Source organism: Pseudochaenichthys georgianus, chromosome 6 (genome assembly GCF_902827115.2).
Source record: "Pseudochaenichthys georgianus chromosome 6, fPseGeo1.2, whole genome shotgun sequence".
Classification (NCBI taxonomy): Eukaryota; Metazoa; Chordata; class Actinopteri; order Perciformes; family Channichthyidae; genus Pseudochaenichthys; species Pseudochaenichthys georgianus.
Genome location: NC_047508.1, coordinates 32,278,420 through 32,301,917, shown reverse-complemented (window position 1 = coordinate 32,301,917; position 23,498 = coordinate 32,278,420). Strand labels below are relative to the sequence as shown.

The 23,498-nt window shown below is 43.3% G+C and overlaps 1 protein-coding gene across 1 annotated transcript in view; it reads left to right on the top strand.

Annotated features, from left to right (window-relative positions):
- Positions 1–23,297, top strand: part of LOC117448738 (tetraspanin-18B) — a 32,910-nt gene extending 9,613 nt beyond the window's left edge. The window contains exons 2-9 of the mRNA XM_034086114.2: positions 10,882–10,960; positions 18,557–18,652; positions 19,750–19,944; positions 20,208–20,282; positions 20,385–20,483; positions 20,730–20,906; positions 21,632–21,715; positions 22,320–23,297. Coding sequence (XP_033942005.1) covers positions 10,958–10,960; positions 18,557–18,652; positions 19,750–19,944; positions 20,208–20,282; positions 20,385–20,483; positions 20,730–20,906; positions 21,632–21,715; positions 22,320–22,367 — 777 coding nt within the window. The 5' untranslated portion in view covers positions 10,882–10,957 and the 3' untranslated portion in view covers positions 22,368–23,297. The remainder of the gene's footprint in view (positions 1–10,881; positions 10,961–18,556; positions 18,653–19,749; positions 19,945–20,207; positions 20,283–20,384; positions 20,484–20,729; positions 20,907–21,631; positions 21,716–22,319) is intronic.
- Positions 23,298–23,498: the final 201 nt, after the last annotated feature.

The following is a 23,498-nucleotide window of genomic DNA, read 5'->3' as shown; positions in this document are numbered from 1 at the left end:
CGTGTGAACGGAAGACTTTTTTGCGTATGCGTTTTTCTGTATGAGGCCCCTCGTGGGGCCGGGGTCTAAGCCAAACTATATCCGTTCACAGAGATCTGCTATTTTAAAGTAAGGTCAACACATATCGACCCTAAATATAGTCTATATTAAGAATGAGAAAAGTCTTAACATATATATCGTTTTTTGTAAACATATGACAAATGTGTGAGGGTGATGACGTCAGAGCATCGTCCTATGTGCCGGGCTTAGCCCCGGACAGCCCCAGCCCAATTTATCCCCTGGGTATTTGTGAGGGAGCTCCTATATGGCATTACCGCTGAAGCTCACCAAAGTTTAATATATTTCATCGTTCAAAGTTTTGTCAATTGTTTTGTTTATTGGTCAAATACTGGTTTCTGAGGAGTTCTACTGGAATGAAAGAGCACAGAGTCCAGAAGCAGCATACGGCATTAAACCTGACCTTCACAGGTTGGAGTTCATGTGGAGAGGAGGCTTCAGTATTCTGTCTGCACTCTGTTTAGTTGAGCTATCTTACAATCAATATAGTAAATGTGAGGTAAAGTGTGTCGCCAATGTAACCGGTTAGAACTCGAAGTTGCGATGAGGTCTTAAAATGTATGGAAAGGGTCTTAAAAAAGGTCTTAAAAGGTATTAAATTTGACTTCAGGATTCCTGCATATACCCTGTGTCACCTGTCCAACGTCAGGACGACAGGCCAGCACCAAAACGGCCCAACCTCATCTTGAACTGTGAAGTGTTTTTGTCTAAAAACAGACGGGTCAGGCATTTCTCCAAGAGTTTGCGCCCAGATCATCTTTCCCGATAACGCTTGGCAGGAGTCAGCTCCCATGTGAACTGTCTCAGCAGTAATGTTGAAGCCAGAGTGATTTTGTAGGTGTCTCTCTGTAAGCCCATGACTTGTAAAGGTTATTTCTGCTTTATCTGTCGAGCCAAAAAGCATGTTCTTTTACTGGTGTTTCCCAACTGGTGCTTTAATTGGACAGATGACAAAACAGGATTTAACAGAAAAAGCAGCTTTTAGACTACTTCCTTTTAAAAATTGAGTCACGGTCAATAACCGGACATGATCTCATTTGATCTCTTCACATTAAAATAAGGCACAAAAGCAACAATGAAGAAGGAGAAAGCCAATGTTGTGAGCAATTACCAAAACCACTTTTGCTTATCTCTGCAGGCAGTTTGGGATTGGTCAAGCTTTTTTTTTTTACGTAATAGGAAACAGATGTCCATTCTTTTCTTACTCAAAACATCAGCTTTCCATACATTTGCCACATCTAGAGCAACCCCAGCCTTACACAGCCACCCACCCTTGATACTCCAGTCTATTCTGTGAGCCTTCAAAACACCCCCTTCAAATATTTGGCCAGCTTCTCGTGTGTATATATTTATTCTGTTTCTCTTGGCCCGAGCCAAAGCTCTGTTGTGTTTCCAAGACGCTCGAAACTTTGCAGACAGCTGGAGATATCACAAAACCATGTAATATGTCTTACTGTTACTCCACAGCTCATTATACTGAATCTCTTCTGTTTTCTCCTCCTGCTTTGTTCATATCTTTACCATTTGGTGGATGGTATCAAAGTCTCATGTGGTGAAAATGTATCTTGTTTTCTTTGTTGTGTAGACTCATATGTTGCTTGTGTGAATTGTGACAGAATTCCTGAATCGCTATAAGCTATGGGGCATTGATTTATTTTAACAATCTGCCGCATTCATCTGTGACAATTTGATGAATGCAGCTTTAGTTAACGCTCCAGGTGATTATCACTTCGGTCACACAGAGCCTTGGCTTCAGCTCACAGGACTTCAATACGTGCATCTAGACAAGTGCAAGGAAGAGAGCATTTCTTTTAAGTCACATGCAAATGTTTAAATAAGCAGAAGAGCAGTAATGTGTTTCACCATAAATATCCCAGCTGCGGTCACTCGTGTGGTCCTGTTACAGAAGTGGAAAGCATTAAATGGACTGTTTATTTATAACTCTTAGGCTGCGGTGGGCTGATGGAGATATTCTATCTAAGACTGCAGTGTACGCTTGAGTTAATTACTCCCAATTTCATCACTACAGCCAATTAATACTCGAGACGACATCAGCAGCATCTGTTAGTTCGAGACAGTCATCAGCTCCCTAGAGTTTGGAGGATTGAAAGTACGCTCAGCAGCAGCAGCATCATTTTTGTGATTCTGAACTTGTCCTCTGCAAGTGCTCCATAAGCAGGTTCACAGAGAAGCTTCTGTACTACAATTATGGCCTTTTCCAAAGTTTTTTTAGTCGTACATCAAAACTAATAACTTCAGATGGGTTTGACCCCTACTGTTCTGCCAGTGTTTCTCTGACCACATGCATCCCCACACAATTGTCTCCGATCCATCATGTTTTGTGGTGAAAACCTAGGGACTTGTGTTCCTTCAGGGATCAAATGTTGGATCGCTTCCAAACAGCTCAGTTTCCATCCTCTCCCCATCTTTCCTCTTTCTCCCATAAATCAATGTGATGTAACTCCCTTTCCCACAGCTTGTGCCTAGAGGCAGAGTATTCTCAGAGAGAAAGTGTTTCAGTGAGGCCAGTTAACCTTAACCCACTGACTCCCATAACTACAATGTCCCGGGCTTGTGAAAGTTTTAATGTGTACTTTAAATATCTGAGTTTCTTTTGCTAGTATTGTTTGATGTTTCATGGGTTGTTTTTCCAGGCAGCAGGGCTGTGGAAATTAACTTTTCTCACAGCTGGTACTGACTGTTTACATCTGGCTAATACACTCTAAGCTCAGCAGATTAAATCTCATTTCTCTGAGTGCTTTTTGTGTTGAGCCAAGCATGATTTCTCCTGACGTCTCCCCTCTTGTGGCTCCCTCAGCCTATCGAAGGAATGTTTCTTAAAGCACTCCTCCATTTTCACAAATTGTACCATGGAAAGTGTCAAACTCTCTTTTTCCACATTTCAGTCCCTCTTGGCTTCCCCTTGGGACTCACTCACATGCTGGATATCTCCTCAAAGGATAGCTTTCAACTCCTTATCCCTGGAGTATCGAGCTTAGAGTGGACAGGAGCGTACCTTACGTTTTTGGGATTGGGCAGAAGTCTTACTTTCACAGTTCAGAGTTCTTGTCTATCCTGGCTTCATCTTGTGTTACTCCGGTAATCCTCCTGCCATTAGTCCCGCCCTACTCTGCTGAGGAACACAAGTAATAAAACCATTTTTTTTTCACCTCCTGCAGAAAAATATTTTCAGGGTATTTGGCCATTAGTGGGAGCATATTTGACAGTGTGAGAGACTAAAAGCATGAGTTACCTCTCTGCTGCCTCCCTCTGTGTTGTTGTGAGTCTGTCTCAGCTTGTTACCTGCCATCACCACAGCTGCCACATACAGGCTGACATAGATGAAGTCTTCGGAGGGATTGCGGGTTATTTCGCACATGTGCAGCTTTATGAGGCGGTCCCAGTGTGGAGCCCCACTGGGCTGAGGAAATGATCCAGATGCAAAGCTTCTGGGGCTCGTAACCCAGCGGGACACCTGCCCTGCTACCACTGTACAGCCCCCTGCAAAATCCACAAAGACGCAGACCACCATCTCTCTGTCACCATCTCAACTCTGTTATGAAGTGCCGTTTCCTATTGGTTTTCTATGCAGTTTGTAAAATACTTCATTCTTGGCAAACAATGTTTTCACTCAAAGTGCCCTAGTTACCCTTAAATACACCTGAATGTACTTTACAAAGCCAATGTTTGACATTTCTGCAGTTTTTTTATAGATAGGAAGACCTGCTGGAGGATCCAGACAAACAAACACAAACAATGTCAGAGACACATTTTCATTAACATGAGAAGGAACCAGCTAACAATTTGATCTAAGTTCTCATAAAAAAAGTTCAAAAAGTTTAACTTTTGAGGTTAACAGTTATATCAGCACTACTACTGTCTGTAAAAGCTTTCATGCACACATTAATTTATGGTTGTGTGTTAACGCTGCAGGTGGTAGGTAGCATCGGTTCAACTGGGGGATAATACATTGGACTAACCTTTTTTATTATGGACTAAAGGCACAAGAAATTGATTTAGGCATGCACATAAGATCAAAACTGTATTGACTGTAAACTACTTGGATGCGAGGCTGCAATCATCAGGGACCTCCTGATATGACATAATATTGATTCACAAGGTGCTGCTTTAATACCTTCTGCAATTCTTTCAGTGATACTCGTAGGATCCCCCCAGGGAATTGATTAGCAAAGATGGAAGTCACCCATATTTAAATGCATCTTGTGTTCAATTTATTTAAGTATTAACAGAGTAATAGACACTCCCTGAAGATTAATGTTTTACTTTGTGTGTATTGATTTTTTAGAATGTGAGCCAAGGTGGTTTGCTATAAAACATTGTGGGAAACTCCAAGGAAGTGTGTCTTCAATGTTTTCCTGGAGTCTTTTGCCAGATTAAGCAACATGTTGCTTCATGTCTGTTCCATCTCCAGTTTTGGAGAGATTTTGTCTGTATTACTGCAACACTTAATACTGCCATGACAAAGTTGTCAAACCAAAAATACCATCAGACTTTGGATATATACTGGCCAGCAATGCAGCCTTCTTCCTTATGTTTGTTTACACTCTTGTAGAATAATGTGACCCACTTGTTTGTTCTTGTAAACAAAGGGATATCAGTGCGTTGTTGCTGCCCAGGCTTCACAGTGTTGTTTTACATTGTCTGGAGATGATTGAAAACATAACTTCTACGCCTCAAATATGCCAAACACAAATATCAATCAATCAATAACGGTCAGTCGCCACTATTATCTTAATTCCAGGATGGAGCATGAATGAAGTCATTCGTTTTGGTTTGGTGTGCACAGTACGGTATGAAGTGAAAACGTTCAGCAATGAGAACCAGACCCACTGCACCGCAGAGTTTTGTCCAAACTGATGTGTCACTACCAGGGGCGGACTGGGGGGGAAAATATATATATATTTTTTTAAATGTTGAAGTTAAATGCATCAATCTGGTGCACTTTGAGAGCAAAATTAGGGACTAAATCTATGGATACATCTCTCAACACCCATATGAACAGATTTACTTTTTCTCTCAACATTTATTTGAACAGCAAGTGGAGGCAAAAGTGACTGCACCCAAAACAATAAACCTGCTAGCTAACTAGCCTAAACTCAGTAACAGAATGTGGGCAACACGTTCTTCTCCACAGCTGCGCGACCTCTGAGTCAGACGTCACTTCCCCCTTTTCTATCCTACGGGTACAGCCACTCCCCCTGAACCCCGTTTCCCTGCGGGGAACACTTTGTTTATCCATCTGTAAGCAACTGCCAGCTAGGTCTCTCAGTCACTCACTCCTGATCATTCACTGCGCAGTGACAGCTGCTACGGGCCTGATGTGTGAAAGTGAATCTATCTGATAGATAGAACATAGGTAGCCTATCAAAACGGCCCAGCCCAACCCAGTGGGGTGTGGGCCACACCCCAACCAGGGAGTGGCCGGAACACTTACAAATGTGGGCCAGTAGGATTTAGGTAAGCAAAAAAAAAAGGGAGTGGCCGGAACACTTCCGGTATTCCCAATGGCCAGTCCGCCCCTGGTCACTACCAGGCAGCAATCGAACTGTCCCTCGAACCGTCCCTCTGTCCCATTTTGTTTATGTTGTCTTTAATGGGGATTTGTTTTTTATATTTATGCTTGTTGTGTCAAAGATTTTATTTTTAATTTACATTGCCATCCCGAAGTAGTCATAAAGTGAAATTGAGATTAACAAAAGCTAAACATCACTGCTTTAGCAAAGTATTCTTGTGGATATGAAGCAAAAATTGCTATTTCAAAGAGTGAGTTTTGCTTGTGGAATAGTCCAAACTCAAAGCCCCCCTGCTGGTTTTAATTATGAAAATAAGTTGCATCTGGTACCGCTGAGCAGAGGATCTGTTTCCACTTCTTGTGTATCTTCTGCAGACGGATGTTTACTGCATTGTTTGCATCTTTCGAAAATATTATGCAGGGAAAGGTGAGGGCATATTGAGGACAAAGATTCACAATGACAGATAACAAAACGGGTAGAGGGCATGTCCTTTTCACAAGGACCTGGTGGTATTGATCATGGTTGAATCGATTTGCTGCAGAAACTGCTTTCAACAAATATTCAGAAACTACCTTTTAGCAACATTTTAATGAACCCTAAAAATGGTTACCAGATATGTTCTTAACACATGTTTAAGTAGCTGGTTTGACTTATACAGTTACACATGCATAGCTACACATGTTTGCACTCAATATTTTGTGGAAGACCTAACAATAACAATATGTTTTGTACAAAAACGTTGTCTTCTCACTGGATTTCAGTCTTTGAGGTATAGCAATGAATAGACAATAAACATGTTCAAACTAACATACTTCGGTAAACATACAAACATAGTCAAAAAACATAGTCTGTCATTGTATAGACTAAATGATAACGACAAAATAATCTAGTCTAGTTCTAATTTATAAAAATATTTCATGGCCCTGTCTTTCTTCTAATCTGACTTGCCTACAAATTTGGTTTGATGTATTTTGTGCACTCGAGATGTTTGTGTTGAGGAAAACATCCTGAGGGAAGACTCAGACTTCCTCTTTGCGCCAGCAGCTTGGATCTTCATCTCAATTCCTTTCTTAGTTTGAGGCTCTGTAATCTGCGTGATTCTCAAGCTTTATTTAGGATTTAACTGGGATGGAAATGGTTATCACGCGGCTGTTCGTCAGCTCGCAGGGCCTGTGGGTGGGGGGAGTCGACAAACAAACTGTGAGAGTTTACCATCCCCAGTCCCCTCTGTGTTTGTAGTAATGAACTCTTACCTTGGAAGGCTGCTCTGCTGGTATCCTTGCTGTGTTTTTGTAACCCTTTGCTAAAAAAGCTCTTAATTGTATCCCATGGGGCCCCGTGCTCTCAGTATTCACAGCCCTTCCTGTCCCTCGTACTGATCCTCCCCCTCTCTCAACCTTAGCCCCATCATCCCAACTCGACAGGTCTCTCGTCTTTATTCGCTCGACTTCAAAGCGGCGTTGTGCTGCCCCTCGGGCCTGGGCTCCTCATAGGCACCGGGGCCAGCCTTTGGGGCCTGGGAAGTAGGGTGAAAGTGTGGTGGAGTACAAGGCGGCTCGTTAAGTTTGACAGGCACGGGTTAAAGAAAATAACAACAAGTAGTTCTGTTGCTGTTCCTCATCAGGGTGTCACCAGAGAGACGTTGGTGTTGTGTAATTAGAGAAGCAGGTTCTTTGATGAAGGCATCTTTGTGGAGGCGAAAGATACGAGCTGCTATGCTGATTGAGGAACCTGCTATAAAGACAGACGCCTGCTTAATGTTTGCCGCTGACTTACCAAAGAGGTGGACACATGTCAGCTTTCATCGGCATCAAAATAGCACCCTTGAAACACGTTTCCAGCGGATGCTTTCTTATCAGGTCTCCATATATCTCAAAGCAATTAACACAGACAAAAACGGGTGACTGCTTAACGAATTCAATCTGTATCTTTAGTGAAATAATTGTGTGCTGCAAATGAGTGAATACACTCTTCCCTGGCGTGTGACCCAAGAGCAACACCTGTCGTGCAGAGAACAAAGAAAACATTGGTTCATCTGCGGCCAGGGAGGAAAGAGTGAGTGATTTAATTGAATGATGCCCTCTGATCGGAGTGGGGATCGTTTCTCCATCGTGGTGTTTTATCTTTATCTCTGGTGGTTGACTCTCACTGTTCGATCAATAAATCCAGACGGGGTGAGGCGATTATTCTGCTTCAGCATTGCCCTCATTAAAGCGGCTGTTCAGGAGATATATGGCTGCAGGCAATTACCCTCTTTATCATTTATATAATATTATCCCATGATATGGGCTGCTTGGAGATCTACAGGGCGAGCTGTCATCCAGATCTTTAGGTTTTTGTTTTTTTGTGGTGTTTTTAAAAGGTTTGAATGAAGGCGTTTAAGGCCCCAAAGGTAAATACATCTAAACGTTCCATTGCTTCCACAGTTCAGAGGTTTGCTTTTATAGACATTGGTGAGAAATTACGGTCAAACACAGCTGCGAGGTGTAGATGGAAGAATTGTCACTTCCTCGTTCGTTTTCCTGCCCTCTTCCCAGAGGAAGAGTGGCTGATCAAACTCCTTGCTGTTCTCTGAACTCTGACATTTCATTCAAGGTTGACCAGCTCATTGGCAGGATATGGAGACGTATGGAGGCAAAGAGACAAACAGAAAGACAAGTCTCTAGCCACTAGTGAACAATAAGGTTGAGGTATACTTGAAATGTATGGCTGTTGCGAACTCAAAGATATACTTAAATCAGTTGGGCAAGGCACAAAAAAGCGTAAAAACTGAGATAACAGTGCACACTTTTAAAGTGAACTCATGGCGTTGCATTTGTGTAATAGAAGAAGTTGAGTGAGAAATGAGAGCTTGAGAGAGAAGTTAAAGTTCAGACGTACATAACCTTTTAAGAACGGACTGTAAAAAGACCAACAATTCAAAATGCCATCAACCGAAACAGAGCAGCACTGCATGTCAAAGCTCTATTTGTATCTACTGCATACATTATAAAAGTATTAATACCTTTCTCAACAATTTATTGTCTGAGAATCAAATTCAAAAACAAATTGAATTCTATGGCATAAATCGTTTTCACAGGCTGCTGATTTCTTAAAATCCTGCTTTGACTGTTCCATGTGATCAGAGACAGTAGCATGCTCAGATCCATTCAGATCTCCCTGTGTATCAGACATATTGACGCACAGATTCGAGACTTGTGGCAGTAAAATGAGACCTAACCCGAAATGATTCATTTAGACCTGGTCCAAATTATGTCTGCTGTCCGAATGCCAAAAAAACATTTAATTTGAAGTATAATGACTCTCTCATTCCTCTTATTCCCTAATGGCCACTACATTTTCCTCTGCTATATATATTGTGAATTGTACTGCAGGGGATAACTACAGTACGGTCTGTAGGAAAGCATCATTCATAATGTTGTACTGCCTTCCACTCCGTATTGATGTCGGTGATGCAATAATATTGTCAGAGCTTGAAATATCTGCAGCGGGTAATCAATTAGCGGCTGCCTTGATGTTTAAATTGCCCAGAGTGCTCGTGAGCTTTAATGTCAACGACTAGTTGGCGAGAGAGATATATTTTAAAGGGAAAGCCATTCAGCAGATGAAGAGGAAACCTTTTCTCTAGTGTTGAGTTGTTCCCCGCTTTGTTGGACCCTCAGCGGACTGCCCTTTCTGCTTTCCCTCGAGGGTTCTTCCTATTGTTGTGCTTTCTCAGCCGTCTGCGCTGATCTCTATTCTCACCCCCATAACCGATTCAATGAGGCTCTGCGATCCTATTGGTGCTCCATTTTTTTCTCTCCAGTGAAAGCGTTTCCATGGAAACCAAAAAATAATGCAGACCCTCACCACTGTTGCTCTTCAATAGCTAATAGCTCTGTAAACAGTTTTCAGGAGAGACGCCTCTGCAACAGGCTTCAGGGTGAAATGTGACCACTCAGAACCAGATTACAGACGGAGGGATGTAGCTATCTGCTGCTGCTGCTGCTTTAATAGACTGGAACACAATGGAAAGTGATTACAGTGTTGTACTGCCTGGGGGTATGTTTGCTAAACCATATGGTGAATATTTTCAAAATGACTCTTCCGTTGAATCCCGATGCATGTGTAGCCACTGTGGAGATGTTATTGATTCCCAGAGCGTGTGCTTTGTAGCGCCTGCATCCACTGCTCTGTGATAAGGGAGTGTATCATTCCAGTGCATCTAAACCACTTCTCGGATTCGTCCGTATCCTCACTCAGGCTTTGACTGCCTTTTTGGAGATGCTATCAGAGCCTGTGTGTTGTGTATGGGGGAGGGTGTGCTGCTGCCAGTTGGGTTCAGCGTCCTGGTGAATCTGATGTCTACTGGCAATATGGTGTGTCGGCGGGATGATGTGGCTGGCTCTATCAACCAGAATACTCCTGGGATATTCTCCATCCAGAGTCCCTGTCAGACTGAGAATAGCCTGTCTGAATATCACCATCTAATGTGGCTGGAGCTGCATTATGTCCATGCCTCCGTAGGCAGCTCTCACCATATTTGAAGTTTTAGTTGTCTGTGCCAACGCTTTGAATCCGGCTCCAAAGTATTGTCAGTCAAAACAGTGCTGCTGACTATTTTTACACATTGGGGCTGGAGCAGTTTAATTGGTGCTCATTTCATTATTTTCAGCTATAAGAGACACCCGTGGCAAAACAGTTTGGAAACAGGAAAAAGTTTAAAGCGTTTCTCCTCATTAGACACAGTCGATAGGAGACGCATCATTCATTGACAGTTTAAGACGGCAAGTGAACAGCAAGGTATTCTTCTTTTAGTGAATTATGCATGAGTGTAGAGACTCATCAAGGTCACGCGGTATGAGGAGACTGCGGTGAGGTGGGTCTTCTAATAAAGGATAATTAACTTAGTAAGAGCATTCAATCACCTCAAGGTAGATATTAAAGTGTTACCTGCCAAGAACATCGTCTGGACTGCTGCTATTAAAGACAATACCTTTTTTTCTCTTCCTTATTCATTTTACCTTCCAGCTGAGCAGTGAAACATTCACACATAAAACACTGAAGCAGTCTTAAATTAGCTCGCTGCTGGGAGCGAGTGCTTCATACATAATAAATGCAAACTCTGTCATTTAAAGTGTCCTAGAATTTATTTTCTGTGGGTTTTTTTCAATCTGTCTTATTCTGCTTTAATGAATTGTGCACATTAGGACAGATGTGCCATTCCTCTGTGTCCTGTGGCCTCGCTGTTTATTCATCTCATTTGCACAGTCGTGACCTCTGCTCCTTCCATTGTGCTTCTATCCAACAGCCCATGAAAACAGGAGAGGAGGGAGAACCGAGAGAAGTCATCAGATTCACCTGAACGGAGGCACACGCAGATACTCATGGTATGGTATTATTTTATCCAGAACTAGACACACATGGTATTAAAGAGAAGCCATAACTGTTAGCTTCAGTGTGAAGAAACACATTTCTGCTCTCAGCATCTGTAATGTGAATGATTCCCACCAAATCAAGCAGTGATGTACCCCAGCAGACACGCGTTAAATCAGCGAGAGAAACAGCAGACAGCGCTTGTTGACAGTCTCTTTTCAGGAAGATGCTGACAGCAAAGGCGCAAAGCCATTGTTGCCGTCAACAGGAGGCGCGGAGCGGGCGAAAGTCAGAACGTAAAGCCGGTCCTGCGAAGAGGCAGACAAGTGCTTTTGTCCTTTACCCTCCACAGCAGGCCATCACTGGTCTTTGTTGAATTCGGATTTGCATTGGCATTTGTTATATTAGTATTCCAGGCACGGCTGAGCAGCAGACATGTATAGATTGAAAGGTTAAAGGGGAGTTTAGACCCAGACACATCAGCTGTAATCAGTCATAGCACATGACCATAAAGGCAGCCAAGCAGACACATGTGTGTTACATCTGAAAGTGACAGTTAAGATAATAACCTGAATATTTATCCATTTGAATTTGATGAGAACTGACTTAAAGGACAATTCTGGTTTATAACAATTAAAGTCTTGTTTTTTGAGATATTTGAATAAGATCGTATTTACTTAATGAGTTAGTAACACAACAACATGCTGAAAGAAACTGAACAGTCAGATGACCGTATGTGTGAAACAAAGGTTAAGGAGGAAAAATAAAAATGCAAGATGTTTATATATTACCCAAACGTTTAGGTATTAACATCCAAAACAGTTTAACGGCTAACATTTATTTGCTGCTCACAATTTGATTTCGATTGCCTGGCTAAATGTTTGGCTCATTGACATGTTTCTGTTTTTGGCCTCGTCGTACAAAGTTCTAATGACTTCAGAATCTCATTTTTTTTTACAGAGTCTTCATAGTTAGTATAGATTATAAAGAATTAAAGTGCCTTCTCAAGCTTTGAAACGGTAGTGAGCAAAGTTCTTCACCTTAGAAAAAGCTGTTAATGAAGCTGTCAGAAGGAAATGAACCTTTTTCACACAATTGCAAAGAGGCAAACTCCATATGCAAGAGGGCGTGATACAATTAGAGCCTCAGAACAACTAAATGGACCTTGTGGTGAGATGATTTGGTCAGACATAAATGAGAAGAAGATCCAACCTGTAATAAACCAAAGGAATCCTCTTAATGTCTTTGATAATTGCTTAGAGCAAGCATGGTGTTAGCCGGTTGCTCCTTAATCACACTGTCTCACAGTCATAGTTAAATTAATAACCACATACAGTACAAGGTGCCTCCGCTGCAGCAAATTGCAAGGTGAGATCAAAGAATCCTGCATTTTCTGCTGCTGTTCATGTTCAGGCATTAACACACTTTTGGTTTATTTCTATGGAGTTGTTATTTGCAATGGGGCCTCCAGTATATGAGGTTATCTCTTTCATCTGTGGCACAAATATTCACATGTTTGATCCTCAAGGCTTTTATTTTAATCCCTGCGTTGTGCGTGTAAGAAAAATGAGGTTACACAATTACTTTTGCTGTTTCTCCTTTGTTGAACTTGTGTTGACTGTATGAAGGTTCAGATTTGACTTTTCTTTCACAAAGTCATCATCAGAAAGTGATGAAATGTACCACAGAGGGGAACTAGCTGAATTCAAACTAACATATGGCCTTGCAACAGGGTGTGAGTGATCGCTCATTAGACAAATGGCTGGCCAGGCTGTCCCCCAGTCGTAAAGTGCTCGGCCCTGCTCCCCTTTGTTTTCTAACAGGAACTACTGCTAAGTGGCGATGCCAAATACTGATCTGCAGACAAAGGCCACTCTCACCACATATCCGGGTTGCCTTGGAGACCAGAGTCCCTATTGGAGGGCTGAAGAGTTTCCAAAATCTGCTAAAAACAACCCATGGCAGATTTCACAACATTGTGTATTGGAGCCGTCAGAAAGTCAACTCTGATTATTTGTTTTATGCATATGCTTGTGTCCATTGTGCGGATTTGGTGACATTCAAGCACTTGTGTGTGTATTAAGTGATTCTGCTCATGTTTACCCTCCTAGGTTTCCTTTTGTGTCGAGTCCCCTGAGGCTGAAAGTGCTGTCTATTTTTGTTAAATCTGACATTGTTTACTTCTGCCGAGGCCATCTGTGATGTAAACTCGCTTTATATGGAGATTTGGCAAAGACAATAGCCTTGACTAGAACGGTTTGAAACAAGGTCCGGAGAGAACACCACCAACATTTTAATTGTCTCTTGCCTGAGGGTCCACAACACTGGACAGAGTAGAGTTGGTGAGATTATTGATTGGTTTGCAAACTTTTTGTCCAACTGGTATTGATTCAACTCCTCGTGACCCTGACATGAGAAGAGGATTCCGGCGGCAACTTGCAGAGAAAAAGGCAGAAATACAAGATTCAGGGAAATAATTATCCCTGTTGTCCTCATGGTAATTATCGAGCATTTAGTTTTGAATTGAGTTGGAGCTTATTTTTCTGGAAAGCCCCAACAGCAATATTTCATCCTCCAAGGCGTCCTGTGGGAAAAAACAGAGCTGAGATGAAGTAGGCGGTTAGGTGTTTATGTGTTCATTGTGTGCCACTACCACATGCCCTCACTGCCCGACAACCACAGGACTACGGGCCTGAACTCAAGGGGATCAATGCATCATTGACCATGTGCCCGAGTCTGGTATTGATCCAGCCTGCGGAGCCAGTTTGTATCTACACTCAGCCAGATTGAGGTGGCAACACAATTAAGTGAGAATCTCTGCTTTGAGCGGGCACACACACACACACACACACACACACACACACACACACACACACACACACACACACACACACACACACACACACACACACACACACACACACACACACACACACACACACACACACACACACACACACACACACACACACACACACACACACACACACACACACACACACACACACACACTAGTGTTCAAAAGAAACCAAACTCTTCTCTTCTTCTCAATCACATGTCGTCTGCCCGAGTTAACCAAGAAGCGATCGAGGCCCTTCCCCCCTCCACTCTGTCTTATCTAAGCGGCTGGAGAATCGATTCCAGTGTAGAAGTATGAGCAACTGTTAGTACTGAGCGAACAGCTGGACGTATGCCCAGCTGGGATGTCAAGAATGTGGCCTGCAGTGCAGTTGACAACACATGGTCAGTGAGTTTCTGACTGTGCATTTGTTCAGTTTTGGGAGCCTTTTCCGTTAATCAGCCTTTTGTTCAGGAGTGTGCCAGCTGCCCGGTCAGAGCACTTCTGCTCTCGGGGGTTCACGCAATCTCATTTCCAAACTGAATGGGTCAGGAGAGCGCCACTCTCAGGAACAGATAAGAACTGCTATGTATTCACTGCACGTATTGCAACAATGGTCTGAAATGATAAATGGCATTGCAAGGCAGAGCAAATTCATCAGACACTTCTTTTTTTGTGGTGAACTAGCAATGTGCAGAAGCAGATCATTTTTGCCAATCCTTTATATGCACTGTGAAAACTCATTAAGCTTAGCCGGTCTGAGGGTAGAGCATTTCAACGTCTGCACCAGAGCATCGAACCAACATGAGGACATTTGCCTCAAGTCTAGCAGTTCGTCCAACTTTCCAACCCGGCTGTTTTTCTGCGCTGCGCTTCCTGAGTGAGCTAAACCCACACACTGTTCGCCCGGTCGCCTTTGAGCTACTTTCGTACACTTTCTCTTTGTGGCTGTTCACTGTTGTCTGCAAGCTGCATGCCCTCTAAAGCAGCATCGGTGCTATAGCTGCTTAGCATTCAGTACACTTCAAAGCTCCTCGTGTGACAGCACAGCCCAGGGCTCACTCTTTCCTAATTGGAGGTTCATTAAGGGACATGGTGCGCCTCAGGGGAGCCCTGCTCTCTGCCAGAGGAGAGCAGTCTTTATTCGGATGTTTACGTGCTGATTTAGGAAGTCATGGAGAAATATGAAAATGGGGTTTTAATTGAGATTAGGGCTGATCTGGCATGTGTGTGTTCCCTTAGTGTCATTGTCAGAGGGTATTAGCGCACCCCGGGGGGAGAGCTTTAGAGTGGCATACAGTAGATGAAACCACACACCTGCTCGCACGGCACCAGGGCGCCAGAGGACGAAGTGTGCCTCCCCCAGGTGATCATTTAGAGGGTCGACGGCATTTAAAAGGGTCAAGCTCCAACCCTTACACTCTCAACAGGGCCTTAATATTAATGGTTACTTTTCATGCAGGCTCACGCTCAAGATGAAGTGAACTGGCTGGTTGGTGGGGGGTTGGATGGTGGCGACAGTTTGGCGAGGAGCAGACGCAGTGTCCTTGTCGTGCTGATGCATTTGTCCGGGCCGGTGAAGCAGGGGAATATGGACTCACTTCATTAATCGTGTCAACTTCAAAGAGAACAACCCAAGGGTGTCCTATTTATATAAGGAGTACTCTTAATGTAGTCCTATGTCTTTCTTATCTCTTAACCACAGTGAGCCAACAGGACCATCAGGGATGATGGTGAAGACGCCGGTGAAACATACCTCTGGAGTTTAGCACAAAAACAGGCCTGTGCGAATGCGTCATAATTCCTCATATTCATACTGAGAAGAATGTAGGTCAGACGGGGTTGCCCTCATTACAGAGCTCTGGCTTCTGTCGGTACTGTGAGGATAATTTAGGATCACTGCTCATTAATCCACTATCAAACTCAACCATGCCTGGCTCCACGGCCCAAGCAGGCTGTGGATTGATGTCTGCCAAGAGTAAACAAAGGGATCTTAGAGCCGTGTGGCCTTTCGTGATGTCAGTAACAAGAGAGGCTGCAGACGTAGATGGATTTGGCATTTACTGGATACCTCACGGCAAAGACGGCCTCTTACATTGTCAGATTGAGGACATCCATCCAATTTCCCAGCTAACAAACACATTGTCTGCAAATATAGCAGTGCTGTTTTTAATGGTTGTTCTTTTGCTAGTCAATACAAACACAATGCCACACGACTCCTTATCTTCACACATTGCTGGCTAAGCAGAGCAGCACACCTGAGGAAGATCTGCCTATAATCTATAGTGGTAATTTGTCGATGTTGTTGTAAGACACGCAGCTCCTGGGGTGTGAACCGCATTTCCCTTGTCTCCATAATGCACTCTGCAGAATATTCAGAGAGACTTAGAGGTCTGATCACTCCAGCTGGCCTTTGATCGATGAGGACCAGCGATCCCATGGGACTCGTAGGGAAAGACCAGTTTGTTTACTCTGCACTTTCTCCAGGGTCTCTGTGGCGGTTTGATTTATACTTTGCTGGTTTGCACCATAGGCTTGTTATTTGGAGCCGGGAAAGGCCTGTATAGTGCACTTCAATCTTAAGCATCCAATGCATTTTAATGTAGAAGAGAACATTGGCTCCACATCTGACAGTTCGGTTGACCCTGTGATGGGAGCGAAGAGCTAAAGGGTGAAGCTGGAAGAGAAATCAGACATTTTGTTTGGAGAATGAGATCTGAGCTGAGCCCTGAGAGTTTTTCCATCGAACTCTTTCCTCCCCTTCCTCCCCCCCTTATTCTGCCTCTTCATCCCCTGCTCCAATAAATACAGTCAAACTCTTCAGAGGGGCCCAGGACTAACAGTGCAGAGCAGGAGGGCTGAGAAAGGGTCTTTTTTATGCTTTTCCCTGTGAATATAATGTATGCAAATCTCAATTAATACCCCCTGTGCCCTTATTAGGCGTTTCAGTGGGGCTTAGGAAGGGGGGGTTAATTAAAACCCATCCCGGGCTACGAGGCTGCTGGTTGCTCTCAGACAACCACAAGGAGGGTGATCAATACCTAAGCATATCATTATGATTTAGGGGAGGTGTTAAACCATAGCTTTAAATCAATTTCCTTGGGTCTGGGGAGGAAAGGAGGAGAGGAAAAATAATAAGCCCTCAGGCTGGTGAGGGAGGGAAATGTTCTCATTCTACGTTAGCTCGCTCCCACAGCAGACAAAGACCGCCTTCATCAGAATTGTTTAATTTTATTGTCACGGCAACTTACACAAGCCTACAATAAGACAAAAAACCTGAAATTAGATTCAGGAGGAAAAACAAACCGGTGCAAGCACACCATAATAAAAGAAAAACAGACCAGGAAAAGATATGGGTCACGACTTTCTTATTCCCAGAATTGCCATGCCTCTGTGAAATTTGCAGCACGCAATGGAGCAGTTCATGTTAAATACAGTGAGAGGTGTTTCACCTAAAAATGTGAATTTCCGAGATGGTCAAGGCTGAATTACATTTGAGTGACAGTAGGTGTCCTTCAAAGACGGACAGGAATCAAAGTTTGCGTCGATCATAACCACAACTACAGCGGCGCCTCAGAGAAGCAGACGGAGCGCCCAGAGGAGTGACAGCACCTCACACATCGGAGAGACTGCCTGAACATTATGAGATTACATCTGACGGACGTGCAGCAAAGCACAGACAAGAGAAGTGGACAAAAATGCATTTCGACTTTTTAGTTTTCAATTTGAGATGACAGTGTCGGGCTGCCTGGTTCCGTAAACCTATTTACAATTCCTCAGAGAAGTCACCTTTTAATCCGCTTGTTACGCAGCCTCAATCTTGGCTATCACTATGGGAGAGCTAATTAATAATCACAACTACAAAGCAGAGAGTGTCGATTCGTTTCTGCCAAATAATTAATTTTCTTCTATCACTGAGACTGCAATTATATCCTCCCAATGGATTTTTTTCTATTCTTCAGTTTTGCATATTATATAGAGATGATTCCTTAGACAATTCCCATCCTCCCTGAGGCAAAAATCTTGTTAATTTCAAGCTTTGTAAGTTAAACAAATGCTTCAGTGAAGGCTTTGTGGTGCATTAAAGATATGTAGGTATAAAGGGTCAGGGATACTGAGGCCCCTATGTTGTCTCCTAATGCTGGAGAGGCGTTATTCATTAGGCAGGAGTGCCTCCAGGACGGGCCCTCATCAGGGAAAGTGTGTTTGTCAGATAGAGGCCGGCTGATGGGAGCGCAGGGCTCCTACCTCTCATTACATTAAGTAGAAGAAGCTCCGTGGTAAAGGCCATATGTTGACCGTTAATGCACATTGAGCCCCAGTCAGGACTCATATCCTTAAAACACTCTGAGATAGACAGCCCCTCGAGTCATTCTGAACCCGAGGACCCCATCTGTCCAAAGATAGGAAGTGCTGATAGGGGAAAGCACATTTTAAAATTACATAAGTTGTCACGGTGTGTGGTGAGATGAGTTGTGTCAGGTTGGGATGACATTGTGTCGCCCAAACTTGTGGGATTGCTGAGAGACTATAGCTGATACCGTGCGCCTGAGGGGATAGAGCAAGGATTTCCAGCTGAAATTGGACCAAATGAACGTGTGTGTGTGTTTGAGTGGCAGAACTCATTAAACATGTGAGCAGGTTTGTGCAGAGTATTATTTTCTTGGCAGGTTCGTGAATGCCTATCCAGAACGCAGCAGAATGGGAATACTGTGAGCATTTGCCAGGATTCATTAAGTGGCCTGTTTAATGTTGATGTTGTTTCTTTCAGGGGCAGGGAGAGGCTTCAGCGAGGGGGACAACCATGGAGGGGGACTGTCTGAGCTGCATTAAGTACCTCATGTTTGTCTTCAATTTCCTCATCTTTGTAAGTATTTTTCATCTCTTTCTCTGTGACTCTTAATCTGGCCTTCTCTGAAGTTAGTGTCAATCTAATGATTTGAAATGGGTTTTTGGCTGCCCCTTACTGACTGACTAATGGAGCCACATTTGCATTTCATTAAAGGGAGGCAATCTTGATTCTATCAAATTCTCTTTTGATTAGATTTGAGTGTGCTGACACACATCTGAGGCGCACCGTGCCATGAAGAGTTTGAGTGGCACCTGAGTTTATCAGTCCTGATCAGACAATCAAGGGTAATCCTGTTAGTCTGAGCCTGTAAGGGGGGAGGGTCTAAGTAAGAAGGTTTGTCTCTTTTCCTGCTTTATTAAGCGCAACCAAACCGTTTAGAGACTCTACTCAGACGCAGTTGTTCAAGGCCGGGGTAATAATGCACCCAGCAGAGCAAAGAATGAACTTGACTGTTAGAATCACTCAATAACAACCACTGTTTTGCACTGACATCCGATTGTTTCTCTCTACCGACATTAATGACACACAACAGCCTTTTATCAAACCCAATGAGCTTTCAAAATGGCTTCCTCCTCTCCTCACGCCATCACCTCTTCCTCTAATAGAAGTGGTGTTCATTTGTTGAGACCCAGGTCCCTCCCTGTGACAGGAAGGGGGGGATTGTAGTGGAAGTGTGTCAAGCTCAGATCTCTTCCACCCCCTACCTCAATACCTTCTTTCCTTAATCACATGAGTCACCCCACAGTGGCTGCAGATAGGGTTTTAGTGAAAGGGAGGATGGAGAGAATGGAGGCTGCAGTGATGTGCGTTTCTTTAGCAGGTTGGGGGGTTAGTTAAAGTAGGATAGATATCTTCACCAACCCCCCACTGAGGCATTATGGCTCTGTAGATTTCTAGCCTTTTATCTGCCGTCAGCTCTCGCCCAACCTTTTAGAGATTTGCATTGCTTGTATTTTTTCCAGCAAAAAGCCCACATTTATTTTCCATTATATGACATCTTGTTGAATGTTTTGTGTGCCACCGGGGATACCGACTGAATCCCCATCAATTTTTAAAATGCAGTCAGTTCCTGTTTTGTCTAACTCTTGTCTTCTTTCCCTTTTCTCCATTAGCTGGGGGGCTCTTTCCTCCTGGGAGTGGGAGTGTGGGTACTGGTGGACCCCACAGGATTCAGAGAAATTATCGCAGCGAACCCCCTGTTATTCACTGGTGTCTACATCATCCTGGGCATGGGAGGCATGCTCTTCCTCCTGGGCTTCCTCGGCTGCTGTGGAGCCATCCGCGAAAACAAGTGTCTGCTCCTCTTTGTGAGTTAGCCGACAAATTCAAAACGTAGTCCTGTAACTGATCCCGTTTGTGTGCATATGTGTTGATTATTCTGTCTGTCAGTTTTGGGACTGTCAAGCCAAAAGAGCAAAATGCTTTTCTATTTGTCTTTGTGCCACAGGCCTCATGCATAGTTAATGCTAAGTGAAGCGGGCACAGCCAGAATGTGATTTTTACTGACTGAATATTTCTGCCACTCATCCACCGTGTCCAACTCTCTCTTTTTTGGTTTGTCTTTTTGCAGTTCTTCATGCTCATCCTCCTCATATTCCTAGCAGAGCTGGCTGCTGCCATCCTGGCCTTCATTTTCCGGGAGCATGTAAGTCTCCTCAGCACTCACCTCAACTTCTCTGATGTGAAAGAAACAGATATCCTCCCTGTGGTGACACTAACCTGTGCTCTCGCCGGCTATTTCCTTTAGCTGACCAGAGAGTACTTCACCAAGGAGCTGAAGAGACACTACCAGGGCTACAACAACACTGATGTCTTCACCTCAACATGGAACGCCGTCATGAATACAGTAAGGCCTCAGCACACATGGCAAACAGCTTTGTAGCTTTTACCAACTCATTGCTTTCTCCAACAGTATGTGGAAACCGGAATGTTTCAGCCTGGCCTCGTGAGGCTATATTTTATACATAAAACCCCTAGACATTTAGGTCAATATTCATGCTAGGTTGTTGCACGTATACAGTGGACCACAGGCCAGTGCACAAACAGGCACTCAGAAATAAGGGTTTCTTCTCCTATTCTCTCCTCCCATTAGTTTGACTGCTGTGGGGTGAACAGCCCAGAGGATTTTAAGGACAGTCTGTTCAGGATGATCAACCAAAATCATATGGTGCCAGAAGCCTGCTGCCAGCATGCCAGTCAGACCGGGGAGTTGGCCTATATCAACAAGGAGCAGTGCTTATTGGGCAATATGATGTTCCGCAATAACAAGGTAAGTTCTGACATCTACTACGACACCTTCTCTCTCGCATGTCCTCTCTCTTTCTCCCTCCTTCGAAACCACCTCCAGCCTTAATTAGAGCGGGAGACAGTTGAGGGGTGACATCCAGGGACTTTCAGACTCCTCCATTGCTGATTAGTGCTCTTGGGTGTCATGGGAGACCATCTTACTATGTGTTATAGTGTGGAGACACCAGTGTATGTATGCATCTTAGCGTGTGTGTGTGTGTGTGTATGTGTTTGTGTACGTGTGCATATATTGGAACATTTGAATTTTCAAGAAGCGTATATGTGTGTGCAAGGATAGAGGATAATGAGTGTATGAATATGTGAAAATTAGCTGTGCTTCACAGTTGCACACATGCACACCCATATCCCAGCTTCCATCTGTGTAAAGAAAGCCTTGGAGTGAAATGTAATTACAGTGGAAGCTGATAGGAAGAGGCTTTTACCACACTCTCCACCTGTTGTCTCTTTAAACCACAAGAACAATGAGAGATGTCCCACAATGTGTGTCTCTCTCTGTTCACTCACACAAAGAGCCCTCATTAACAGGCATTGAGGCTTTGGAGCCCTGTTTCCCTCTCATTCAAACAGGCCTTTGTTCAGAGTCTCCCTCAATTAAAGCTGTGATGTTACTTTAATTGTCGCTGTAATTCTGAAAGTTTATAGCCGATTGATTTCCCTGCTGATCGTCGCTTCTTTGTGTGTCCTCAGGGCTGTTACTCTGCAGTTGTTGACTACTTCGAACTGTACATCTATGTGGCTGGAGCGCTTGCCATTGTGGTGCTGACCATTGAGGTATGACGGTTTTTCATTTTAGTAGATTTATCACATATGCAGCCTTTTCTTTGTCTCTCCAGTGATGTGAATATTCATTTTAGAAATGAGGAATTCTGCATTAGGCTGAGGATATTTTCCTGAATGTGTCTAGTGTTCTTCAAAAGCCCTTTGTATGGGAACATCTCCATCTAGTGGTGAGACTTGGTGCTACAGGAACATAGATAAGATTCTCAGGCTGAAGTCGAATAGTCCATTTATCTTAGGAACCTTCCTAACGGAGTGAAATGACCCGGAAGTCCCTCAGTGGCAGCCATTATAAGTGCCGTTCGAATTCTCTAGATGAAAGGAAAGGAGGTTTCAAACTTCCTTTATAACCTCCGTTCATAAGCTAAATGGACTATTCGACTTCAGCCTCAGTCTATAACAAGATCATGTTTTATTCACATTTTTCTGAGGTGCCATTCATTTTAAGATAATAATGAAATTAGAACAAGGGAAATAGTAATCCAGAGTGTGAGAACTATACTGCTGCTGGTTTCACATGCATGTCACAATTTTGAAAGACAACCTTACAGTATGTCTCTTCTCCTTGTTAATAATAATAATGTTCTTCCTTCCTCAGCTCTTTGCCATGGTCTTTGCGATGTGTCTCTTCAGGGGAATCCAATAGAGCTGCTCCACCTGTGAACTTCTTTTTCTAAAAAGGGAATTCAGGAGAAAAGAACAAAATGGACATTTGTAAATTTGTTGATCTCCTTTTCTATTGGCTAATTGTTAGAAAAACAAACTCTCAAACTCTTGTACTTCACAGCTGGACTTTTGAGGTACTGGGTGCCAAAACAACACACACACACACACACACACACACACACACACACACACACACACACACACACACACACACACACACACACACACACACACACACACACACACACACACACACACACACACACACACACACACACACACACACACACACACACACACACATAAATCATAAAGACAAAACTGATGTAAAAAGATTTGTGTGTAAAGTGGAAACAGTAATTCTTTTGGACCAGGTCTAGCACAGACTGGGTGTAAAGTGGACACGGCATGAGGACCAGGTGAAGCCTGAGCAGAAGGCACTGCACTGACTTTTGGATGAAGAATATTTATATTAAGTAAAGTTGGCTTAACTGTAAAAAAAAAATGTGTGTTATGTACACTTTGGCTGTTTCCCTTTTCCTGCTCATACTGTATACTGTAACACTCCCTCTCCCTCCCTTAATATGCCTTTTATACAGCCACGCTTCTTTAATGCTGTGTTACATAAGCCCTGTGTGTGTGTGTGTGAGTGAGTGTGTGTGGGTGTGTGTTTGTGTACATACTGGATGCTCTTTTTGAATGTGTATGAAATAGTTTGTGAGCATGTGAGCTCGAGGCTCTTAATGACCCCTCCTAAGCTTTGAAAGCCAACCTCTGATTCTTTTTCTATCTGTATGGTGCTGTTTACTGCAGTAGTGGTTATAATGTGGTTTTAGGTGGTGAAATGTATGTGTATGCATTTGTATTAGATTCTTGAAAAGTCAATGACATAAATGGCATTCTAAATGACTGTCCTTGTGTTTTTGTTTTATTTACTTCTCACACTGCCAACACAATTTCAGATCATGTTCATAAATACAATTATCCTTAAGTTTAGTGTTGTCGACATGGTAATCAATATGCATCACATTCATGTTGGACCACATTGTGTGAGAATAAAAAAATGTCCAGCAGTTTTATTCATTATTAACAGATTTAATTGCTTCAATTT